The sequence below is a fragment of the Amphiprion ocellaris genome, chromosome 18 (assembly GCF_022539595.1).
Source record: "Amphiprion ocellaris isolate individual 3 ecotype Okinawa chromosome 18, ASM2253959v1, whole genome shotgun sequence".
Classification (NCBI taxonomy): Eukaryota; Metazoa; Chordata; class Actinopteri; family Pomacentridae; genus Amphiprion; species Amphiprion ocellaris.
In genome coordinates this window covers 9,280,931-9,292,984 of record NC_072783.1, presented here as the reverse complement: position 1 = coordinate 9,292,984, position 12,054 = coordinate 9,280,931, and the positions used below count along the sequence as shown (strand labels likewise).

Here is a 12,054-nt window from a genome sequence, read left to right as displayed (position 1 = left end):
ACAACTAATAGATTTTCAGGCTGTTGATGCTCCAGAAAATTATTTAAATCTGCTTCTGTTGCATTTTGAAAAATCGAGTTCATCTAAATGGGAAACTTCAAAAATGAATTCTATTTTTTTCCCCAAAAAAGACTTAATTTAAAATGAAAAAATAATTGATTTTATATTAAAATTGCATATTAATTTTAAATCTATTTTACAATAAATATTGAAACAAAGTTTGAGTTTTTAAACTCATATTACAAATCAAATCCCAGAGTTCATTTAAAATGCAAAATTCAAAAATAAATACATTTTTTTCATAAAGTTCTTAAATTTTACCAAAAATAATTAACTAAAGATGAAAAAAATAAAACAATAAGTTTGCATTTTGAAATATCGTGACAGAAAGAGTTCATTTAAAATTCAACATTAACAAATAAATTAAGTTTTTTCACCTTTTCATTTTTGCTTGATAAAATTTTTGATGGTTTTTAAAAAAAAAAACAGAATTAAACATGATTTTAAATTAAAATTACATTTTTTCATGTATTTTAAATCTATTTTACAGTGAATATTGAACTGAAGTTTGACTCTTTAAGCTCATATTACAAATAAAATCCCAAATAGAGTTCATCTAAAAGGCAAAATTTAAAAAAAAAAACAGAAAATTTTCATTTTCATGCTTGCTTGATAAAATTTTTGATGTTTCAAAAAAAATACAGAATTAATATTCTATATATACATATATATATATATATATATATATATATATATATATATATATATATATATACACACATATATATATATATATATATATATATAAAAAGGAGAGTTTAAGACAAACTTTTAGTAAATGAACGTTATTTTAAAAAACCCAAATTAAATGCTGTAATTACAAACAGCCAATGATTCGCTCCGGGCTCCACAGCAGCAGCTATTCTGCCTCGTGATGAGGATTCCAGAGAGCCGAGGCGTCTTCAGAGCAACGGAAGGCGGAGGCCAGAAACAAGCAAACAATTGTTCAAACAAACACAACAGAGGAGCACAGAGCAGTCGTCGCTTTTTATTGTGTTATTGTGTTGTTGCTGAAAAGATTATTCACAGTTTGTTCGAAACGTCGCCATGAAAAAAAAACAAAACTGTAAAAACAGTGAAAACGGTGCGTTGAGCAGCAAATAAACAGTTTGTAATAAACATTTCTATTTGCTTAATAAGTAAATGATAAATGGTGCCATTTTTGGTGAATTTTACAACAAAACATGCCTTTTAAATGGTGAGTTTTTGTGGTCCAGAAGGTTAAACGTTGCGTTCAGGAGCAAACTGTTTGTAATAAACATTTCTGCAAACTTGTTTTTCCCCGATGAAACTGCACGATTAGTTCAAGGACTGTCAGAAAATTTTGAATCCGACGATTCTTGTGGTTTTGGCAGCTTCTCGCTCTAATAATTGGTGTAATTTTGGGGATTTTTAAAAAAAAAAAAAAGACACCATGCCTTTGAAACTCACTAATATACATCTAGTTCAAGGACTGTTGGAAACTTGAAAATCCGACGATTCTGTGTTGTTGCAGTTTCTTCCTCTGATAACTGGTGTCATTTTTGGTGAGTTTTGTGGTTCAGAGGGTTAAACGGTGCGTTCAGGAGCAAATAAACAGTTTGCAATAAACATTTCTTCTAGCTTGATGAGTATTCTGTTTTTTTGCGATGGCAGCTGAAATAATTTCTAAAAATTGGTGTAATGTTGGTGATTTTTTAAAGAGCTACCATGACTTTGAAACTCACTAATATATGCCAGGTTCAAGTTCTGTTGGAAATTTGAAAATATCAGGTTTTTTGCAGTTTCTTCTTTCTTCTTTCAATGGGTATCACTTGTGGTGGGTTTTACAACAAAACACGTCTTTTAAATGGTGGTTTTTGTGGTTCAGAGGGTGAAATGGTGCGTTCAGGAGCAAATAAACTGTCTGTAATAAACGTTTCTGCCAGCTTGATAAGTATTCTGTGTTTGTTTGTGCAGGACTGTGTATCTGAATGTGAATAATTAAATTTTGGAGTCATTCTGGTCGTTGTTTTTAAGATAACGAGCCTTTCAAGGGAACAGTGAGCGCCAGCAGCCGGATGGTTTGTGGTGAGTCTGGGGGTCGGTTCAGGTCACAATGGGAGGAATGGCGTCGCACAAACACACAAAGGAAAGGCTCACTGGCACTCGTAGGACGGCCATGCATGAGGAATGCCAACTCACATCGCCGCCCCGCCGGACCAATCCCTCGTCTGCTGTGACTCACAGCGAAGCAGTGACTCAGCAGCTGCTCCGACCGGAGGTTTGGTCCAGTTTAAAGGAGTTTTAACTGAATTAATGTTAAAAATGTGGCTCAAACTAACACTAGATCACGTCTAGACCTCCATGTTTAGAGTTAATCTGAAGCAACGCAGTGGAAAAAGTTCAGAGAAAAAGTATAATTTAAAAAAAAATAAAAATAAGGATGAGTTTGACTTTCTAAAAACAAACTATTGAGGAATGAACACTAATAGATTTTCAGGCTGTTGATGCTCCATAAAACGTTTTAAATCTGTGGCTGCATTTGGAAATATCGTGACAGAAAAAATTCATCTAAAAGGCAAAATTAAAAAATATTTTCTCTGTTTGTGTTTGCTTGATAAAGTTTTTGACTTTTTCCAAAAAAGAACTAAAGACGAAAAAATTATTGATTTTAAATTAATTTAATTTCCAGTTTTTCATGTTGTTTCTTGTGTTTTAAATCTATTTTACAGTAAATATTGAACCGAAGTTTGACTTTTAAAAATCATATTACAAATCAAATCCCAAATAGAGTTCATCTAAAAGACAAAATTCCAAAACAAATTCCTGTTTTTTTATGTTTGCTTGATAAAGTTTTTGACTTTTTCCAAAAAAATAACTAATTAAAGATGAAAAAACTACTGATTTTAAATCAAAATTACATTTTTTTCATGTTTAAAATCTATTTGAGTGAATATTGAAAAAAATCATTACAGATCAAATCCAAAATTAATCCAAGTTTGTGTTTCGTTTTGAAGGATCGCAGCAGAAAAAGTTCCAAAAATTCAAGAAAAAATCGAATTCATGGAAATGCAATATTAAAAAAAAAAATTTAAAATTAAGGACGTGTTGTTTGACCTAAATAATAAATAAATTCTCTTTTTTATTTGGTTGACAAAGTTTTTGACTTTATCCAAAAAATAACTAATTAAAGATGAAAAAATGAAATAATTATGCATTTTGAAATATCGTGATGGAAAGAGTTCATCTAAAAGGCAAAATTTCAAAATAATTTTTTTTCATGTTTGCTTGATAAAGTTTTTGACATTTTCCAAAAAAAATCTAAATAAACATGATTTTAAATTAAAATTAAATTTTTTCATGTGTTTTAAATCTATTTTACAGTGAATATCAAACTGACGCTTAACTTTTAAAAATCACATAAATCAAATCCTAAATTAATCCAAGTTTGTGTTTTGAAGCATCGCATTAGAAAAAGTTCCAAAAATTCAAGAAAAAATCTAATTTTTTCCCCAAATTTTTACACCTGATTGATGTAGTTTTTGACATTTTCCAAAAAAAGACTAACCAGAGTTGAACAATTAATCATTTCTACATTTAAATTAGTTTGAAACAGTGCAATTATCAAATCTGAAAGTCTGTAATTTAGGGTCCAGCGTTTAAACTGTTAAATTCCATCGTCTTTTAAATCCATTACGGAGATATTTGAATCAAAATTCAGCGGTTTTAAGGTCTTGAAAAGGACAGAATTAAACAAAAGATCGTCAGGTTTTACGATTCCTGGGCAAGTTCTTCTAACTAGAGCTGAACAAATAACCGATTGTAAACTGAAACTGGAATCTGAAAAACTGCAGACATCAGATCTGAAAGGCTGTAATTCAGGATCTACCTGATGTGGAATCAAACCGTCACCTCAGTGGTAGTTTGGAGTTCTTCTGTTCAGGCATGAGGTGAAACCATGGAGGCTGATTTTTACCTTGACAGTTAAAAATCAACATCTATTGTTTCAGCTGATCTCTGAACAAAATAACTCCAAACTACTGCACTAATAAAAAGGCATGATGGACGTTTTTGAACCGTCATCTCAGTGGTTTTAGGAAATAATGACGTCTTCAAATTACATCACAAACCAACAACAGACATAAAAATCACACCTACACTGAAACTTTGTGGTCATTTTGTGTTTTTTGTGGTCATTTTCTGTTTCTTTTGTGGTCATTTTGTGTGGTTTCTGGATTTTGTGGTCATTTTCTGCTCTCTTTTGCGGTCATTTTGCGTTTTGTGGTCATTATGTGTTGTTTTTGGTTTTTGTGCTCATTTTCTCTCTTGTGGTCATTTTGTGTCTTTTTGTGGTCATTATGTGTGTTTTTGGGGTCAATTTGTGTGTTTTGTGGGCATTTTGTGTTGTTTCTTCTTTTTGTGGTCATTTTTTTGCTCTTTTGTGGTCATTTTGTTTGTCTTTATGGTCATTTTGTGTTCTTTCTGGGTTTTGTGGTCATTTTTTGCTCTCTTCTGTCTCTTTTGTGGGCATTATGCGTTTCTGGCTTTTTGTGGTCATTTTCTGTCTCTTTTGTGGTCATTTTGTGTTTTTGTGTGGTCATTATGCGTTTTTTCTGGCTCTTTGTTGACTGTTTACATCACGCACGTGTCTTTTAGTTTGCATTATGTCCGTTTGTGTTCAGTGTGTGTCCCTTTCTGGTCGTGTTGTGTTACCTTTGCATCCTTTAAATAAACTGGTCTCTCTTTGCAGTCATGTTGTGTTCATTTGTGGTGTTTTACATCAGTTTGTGTTAATTTTTTGTCCATTTGGTCTTTTTTTTCTCATCAAGTTGTGTGTCTTTGTGGTTGGGTTGTGTCTGTTTGTGCATCAATTTGTGTTTATTTTTTATCTGTTTGTGTGTCTTTACAGTGGTTTTGCATCCATTTGCGTCTTTTTGTGGTTGTTTTGCGTCTACTTGTGATTATTGTGCATCCTTTTCTACTCTGTTTTTGCAGTCATTCTGTCAGTCCTTCTGGATGTATTTGTGAAAACTGTATTTTTCTGATAGATTTTGAAGTTTCATTGCTGATATAAGTTGTGAAGCTTCAGTACAATAATATTCACTAAGAGCGTAAACACACTAGACACCACTACAGAAGGCGACTGTCACACAGGAAGGGCGGTGAGAATTTAGAAAACCACTGAAATAGTTTCTGTAAGACATCCGAGGTGTAAAGTTTCCGTCAGTCGAATCACAGCGGTACGATGATCAACGTTCAGCATTAAAGATCCAATAGATTCGAGTTAAATTAAATCACAGAAGAGGCCGAGTCTCTTTATTTAACAGCCATAATAGTCTAACTGCACTGATTCAAATTTAGATTTTAACCGGCTTAATTTTTCAGTTCACTACAGTTTGCTAGAAAACGAAAGTATCAGACACCAGGATGTCTCATTTCCCAGTCTGCAGCACGACTTCCTGTCCCCTCTGACCCACAATCCTTTGCACAGCGGAGAAGATGTCACACATCTGGCGTGAGAATAAACCAAGCTGCTGAGAGAAAAGAGCTCAGTGTCGCTGCAGACGGATGTACGAGTTTGTAAAAACACCAAGAAGACAACTTTTCTACAGCCGTGTCGTCTACAGCGCCACCTCCTGTTTATTCGCTCCAAAGCAGCCAAGGCAAACAAGACTAATTCACATTTTCTTTTTCTTAAAAATGCTTCAAAAGTTTACATTCGGTCGACAGTTAAATGGAACTAACCAAACTAAATCTGCTCTACTTACGAGTTCACGTTTCACTCGTTGTGGCTCGGACGACTTCCGTGTCAGAAAAACCTGACGTACAGTTTTTAGAACATCTAAAAATGGCACCATTGTAACGTCTAACCGCGACAGAAAGGATAAAAACAATTTAAAAAAACAACAAATAAACACTCGACGTCTTGACAACGTTTAAGAAAAACTACTTCACATCCTCGACCTTCCTGTGGCGCCGCGAAGGTCGAGCGCTACAATAAATAAAGGAGAGAGAATAAATAGGCTGTGACAGTGAGGTCTAATCCGGAGGCCTTTACAGTCACATCACACTGTGCTCTTTCACATCGCGTTGTACCTAAATAACAGGCCTTACTTCGGGGTTTAGAGTTTCTCCGAGCAGCACCAACTCTGGTTACAGCTGCTCCACCCGTCGCCAAGTCAAGCTATGGACCGGCTCTCGCTGAAATCTTATCCACAAAGACTTTCTGTGTCTGCGAGAGGGGCTTCCACATGTCTTCATTAAGGGTTGAGGGACGAAAAAAACAAACGGCGGCGGCTCCTGGGAGTTTGTGAATGTGTGCGACTCGTCTCTTTGGATGCGTTTGGTCCCTCTGGTCACATGCCTGGTGCCCCCTTTAACCCACCCGCCGCCCCGCTCTGTCCCGGCTCTGCTTTCCTAATCCTATAAACATTTTCTACACATTCCTCCCCCCCTCCTTCTACCTCTTTTTCTTCCCTACATTCAGAAAAAAACTTCTCAAAGCCACTCTGCAATCATCTGACCTCAGACGTCCCATTTTTCTTCTTTCGTTTTCCTTTCAAGTCCCAAACTCGCTCTTTCTAGAAACACTCTAACTCAACCCGGTAACCGGCGTTAGTGCTTCTAACCGCCGTGTTAAGAGTTTGGTTTTGCTCAGAGCGGGCCGCGGGGCAGCGAGGGGTATTTATGGTTCTGGATCCAGTAATTAGCGCTCGCCTGCAGGGGGCACCGGGACAAAAACGCATGGCTCAACAGATAAAGGCGCTCCGTGGCTTGTTTAGGGCTCTGATGCTCCGAGTCTCGGGTCCTGCAGGGAGAACAGCCCCCACCGCCAGCAGCAGGCCCGGGCTGGTCGGGAACATCTGGAAGTGTTCAGTGTGGCAGCTTTGTGGGGAACACATTCCTGCCTCTGTAGTGGGAGGGAAGAGGACGGGGTACAGCAGCACTAACCAACCACAAACCCTCCTTTTGGAAGGACAAGACAGGCCGGTCCGTCTGAGGCCTTTTATCTGGTGCCACCTGGTCTGGGGGGGAGGCGGCTACACAGTGAGGCCCAGTTCCTTCGTTCCTTTCCCCCGTTTTTTCGTGTTTATCAGCTGAGGTAGCTCAGCCTCAATCTTCTGAAGCTGCACAGGTTCAGTCTTGCTGGCAGGAACGACATCCAGAGGAGGGGTCGGGGGGGAACACGGCGACACAATGAGCACAATGCAGCTCATAGCAGCGGGAGGGTGAGGAGGGTGAGGAGGGGGAGGAGAGGGGGAGGAGGTCCACGGAGATGAAAACCCGGCCGTCCTGTCAGTCACTTCTCCAGCAGCTGCTTCCTCTGCTGCTCCCACAAGGCCTCCAGGTGGTCCGCCCTCTTCAGAGCAGCCTATCAGAGCACAGGAGAGAGTTTAAACCGGCTGTCAATCATCTCTCAGATTCAGATTAAGAAAACTTTAGTTGTCCCCAAGGGGCAATTAAAAAGGCATGTAGAGCAGGCAGTGCAACAATGACCTAAGAAATGATAGATAAGCAACATAAATAAAACAAATAGGGATAAATACATATACAAATGTAGAAAGAGTAAAGAGGTGGGAGAGGGAGGCAAATATTGTCCTATCAGTGGATGAATGGGAAGAGATAAATGGACAGAAGTGGAGAACAACTTGCTCCTCAACATGGAGAGAACACGGATGGAAGAACATCATAAGACTTTTTAGAACATCAGCACAGACAAAGTATCATGACACAAAGTGTTGGTGATTATGTGGAGCAGATAAAGTGGACCATTTCCATATATTCTGGGGTTGTGCCTCCATTGGTAGCTACTGGCAGGAGCTTAAGAATTGCATGGATAAAATAGTGAAGGTAGACCTTCCACGTACATTTGAGGTACTATATCTGGGGAAACTGGATGGACATAAACTTTCCTAGATTTGGGGACAAACATATTTATAGCATAATGCTGATTGCTAGCAAAAAAGCAATTACCAGAAAATGGATGAAGAATGAGCTACTGAAGGTTGAGAACTGGGTTGAGGTAATACATAATACACATAATATATATGTGATGGAAAAGCTCACTTTTTCTTTGAGACTGGAGGTGGATAGATCTAAAAGAATTGGGGAAAACTGGATAGAGTACTTAAAACCGATTAGGTCTGATTTTATCTGAGATGTACATTGTGGAAAAAAACCCTAGTTCATAGCTACAGAAGTTGAAATGTTTGTTCCTGTCTATTTTATTTGTTTATTTACTTTATTTTACTATATTCGCAGCACTGGTAACATAGTAAAATTCTGTTAGTTTAACCACACAAAATGTATGGTGGAATGCAAAGAACCATGAAGTCCTGGGCATAATTTCATTTGTGTACTTGAAAAGGTACGGTCATTCTTTAATTCGATTTAAAGTCAAAGAATGAGGAAGTCTTCACCTTTCTTTGGTTTTTTATTGGTATTTTCTTCGTTTTTTTGAGTGTCATGTTTAATTTAAAGATATTGCATTTGGAGGAGAGAGGGGGAGAAAAAAGAAAAAAAAAAAACTCAGCCATTATGTACCAGCTGTATGCAAAACATACGTTATAATGTTCAATAAAAAGAAAATGAATAAAAAAAAACAAATGTAGAAAAAGTAACATAATAAGAATAAAAAGAAAATGAAAAAAAAGAAAAAAGAAAAGAAGACAACTTATTAACATACTACTGCAAATACAAATGAACAATGTTGGTGCAAAACGGCAATGAGGTAGATCCTCCATCAGGCCACTCACCTCGTGCTGCTTCCGGAGGTTACTGACGGTTTCCTCCTTCTTCAAGATGGCCGACTTCACCCTGAAAGTTCACAGACAAGAAGACGTTAAAGAGCTGAGATCTGTTGGTTTCACACACATCTCAAAAATCACAGGAGGTAAACACGGTTTCAGATAAAATGAATTTGGTTTTCAGCCACAAAACCGGACGGCAAGTTTCAAAGGCATGCAGTTCTAAAAAAAAAAACAAACACCAAAAATCAGAGATAGGTGAAACTGAAACTGTAAAAATACAAAGAATTGTTGGGTTTTCTTCCTAAAGGTCCTTTAATTACTAAAATGTCGCTCTAATGGAAAAGTTCAAGCTTAAAACTGAAACTATATTTAATCTACATCACTTTATTCCACGTGTTATTTAATAAGTCCCCCCAAACAAACTACAAAAAACCCAAAAATCTCGAAAACAACACCATAAACCAGAGACAGAAACTGTAAAAAATATGAAGAATTGTTGGGTTTTTCTTCCTAAAGGTCCTTTAACTACTAAAACATAGTTTTGTCGGGAAAAAAAAAAAATCAAGCTTAAAACTGAAACTATATTTAATTGAAATCACTTAATTTCACTTTATTTAATAATTCCCCCAAAACAAATGACAAAAAACAAAAGAATCACTAAATCAACACCATAAATCAGAGTCAGAAACTGGTAAAATAAAAAGGAATTGTTGGATTTTTCTTTCTGGAGGTCCTTTAACTATTAAAATGTAGCTCTGTTGGAAAAGTTCAAGCTTAAAACTGAAACTATTTTACTCAAAATCATTTTATTTCACACGCTATTTAATAATTCCCCTAAAACAAATTGTTTGCAGCAGAGTCTACAAAACTAAAAATTCTACGCCGGTCAGCTGAACTGCAGGCAGTGTAGAGAGGACACAAGTATAGAAACAAATGAAAAATCATGTTGATTTTTTTCATTTTTTGGTAAAAAAAAATAATCCTAAAATTAAAATTTCTTCTTTTTTTAAACATATTTTTTGGTGATTTATGGCAGAATTCTAACTCTCATAGAAGTGGAAGGACTTTAATTTGCAGTGAAAAATGAACCACAGTGAGGAAAAATGCAACTCAAGCATAAACACACTGTTAAATATACAATATACATTTACTAATCAATAGTTTGGTTGATTTTCTTCATACAAGAGCTGTTAAATGAATATATGTGGATGCCTGTAACGTTCATATTCCATATTTCTCACCAACAAATAATGCAAAAAACAACAAAGAATCCTCCTAATAACAATCCCTGTTGTGCATCAAAGCCTGATGTCTTAATCCTCGGTGCTGTAGAGCTTCACTGTTGTCCAGATAATATTAAAAACACATCGGCTCTGTCTTATGTTAAAAATGAGAACAACGCTAAAGAAAAGAGGGGGAAAAAAAGCCAGAGTGCTTTCTGAGGAGATCTGGGGGGAAATCTGCAGCTTTCAGTGTTTGGAAAAGAAGACTGTCGGAAAATATTTAAGGATCCCACACCATGAGAAGTACTAAAACATCAGGTCGACTTGCTCTGAGGATGCAAATCATTTTCATATACTGTAGGTTTGGCATAAATGATTCATATAATGGTTCATATTGGAACGACATTAACAGAACACAGGAACGTTGACACCGTTTGTCTGCGTTTAAAAGCTGCTGCAGGCTTTAACTAAATAAATTCATTACTAGAAAGCAGCTCAGTGCAGTATTATTTATACTGGAAAACTGGTGTCATTTTGGAAATATTTAAAATAGAAAAGTCGAGCTTCTCTTTGGGGATTGAAAACGATAAATTCAACCAAATTTTGGGCAAATACATCAAATTTGTAAGATCCTTTATCAGCCATTATGGAAAAAGAAGAAGTGTAAAATGGTTTATTTCTAAAGTATGGATATAGAATCTTACTAGAAAGTGAAATGCTTTCAGATTGAAGCAGAATGGCACAAATACACTCAGTGGCCTCTTTATTAGGTCCACCTTCTAGTAAAAGGTTGGACCCCTTTTGCCTTCAGAACTGCCTTAATTCTTCATTTCATACTTTCAACAAGCTGTTGGAAACGTTCCTCAGAGGTTTTGGTCCATACTGACATGATAGCATCACACAGTTACTGCAGATTTGTTGGCTGAACGTCCATGATGCCAATCTCCCGTTCCACCAAGGGTCATTAAAATGAAAATTAAGCCACACATTTGTTTAAATACAGTTATTAGTTCAGTGAGAAACAGTGAACACAGACTGGAAGGAGTGTTTCAGAGAAGTGGCCTCATGCTTGTTGCACAACGTCATACAGTTTTAGATGATACAACCGACAATAAAGAAAGTTCCTGTTTCAACACGGAACGACTGAACAAAGTCCAGCTTCACAGTTTGATATTGGAGAATTTCAATGCAACATTAAGGAGACCAACCGGGACGTTGATTCTGAGCCTGTTTCCACCTGCATCAGTGTTGGATGTCATGGTGACATCATGTTAATTTAAGTTAGTTTAGTTAGATAAAATGTCAGTTAGTGCTCACAACCCAAATATATTCAGTTTACTGTCATACAGGAGGAAAGAAACCAGAAAATATTCACATTTAAGAAGCTATTACGTTCCCTGTTGGACTATTGTTCTTTTGCAATGTTTGACCGTGACATTACATAATTTCTACTGCATTTAAATCTGCAAAATATATTAATATTCTACAGATATTTATCATTATTTGAAAGAAAAATTCTGTCTGCGACAGACAGAAAAATTCTAAATAATTAACTGTTAGTGTCCAGATTATTCTTGGTTTTTCTGTTAACACATTACAGATTAAAACTAGTAAAATTCCAGAAAAAAGTATTAATTTACTTGCTGACTGTAAAAACAAACCAAACGAAATAAACACCAAAATTTTAAAAAACGTCCACATCAACAATCTGTTTCTTTATAGTTATAAGTTGCTCTTTAATAATGTGTGAGTAGAAACTAGAATCGGACAATTTTGATAGTTTTTTCTTTAAAAAATGACAAAGTGATTCTTAAAATAGTTAATTGATCAGTTGCTCAACTCGATATTCAACAATAACCTATGGAACAAAGACACTGTGGTGTCTGTTAACTAAAATATCCAGTTCAGGAGTTTGAGAAGTTTCAGAGCCACGTTGAACTTTACGCTAACATTATTCAGGTCTTCTTCAGAATTCGCTCTGAGCCTCTTCGTGTTTCTCCTCTTACAAACTGGCTGATGCCCAGCGGGGTGCTAAAGTTTCCACCTTTTATTAGGTTTAA

At 36.2% G+C, this 12,054-nt stretch overlaps 1 protein-coding gene across 1 annotated transcript in view; it reads right to left on the bottom strand.

Annotated features, from left to right (window-relative positions):
• Positions 1–1,463: 1,463 nt before the first annotated feature.
• Positions 1,464–12,054, bottom strand: part of cep131 (centrosomal protein 131) — a 39,286-nt gene continuing 28,695 nt past the window's right edge. The window contains exons 29-30 of the mRNA XM_023284738.3: positions 8,778–8,838; positions 1,464–7,393 (exon numbers count right to left, since the gene is read on the bottom strand). Coding sequence (XP_023140506.2) covers positions 7,322–7,393; positions 8,778–8,838 — 133 coding nt within the window. The 3' untranslated portion in view covers positions 1,464–7,321. The remainder of the gene's footprint in view (positions 7,394–8,777; positions 8,839–12,054) is intronic.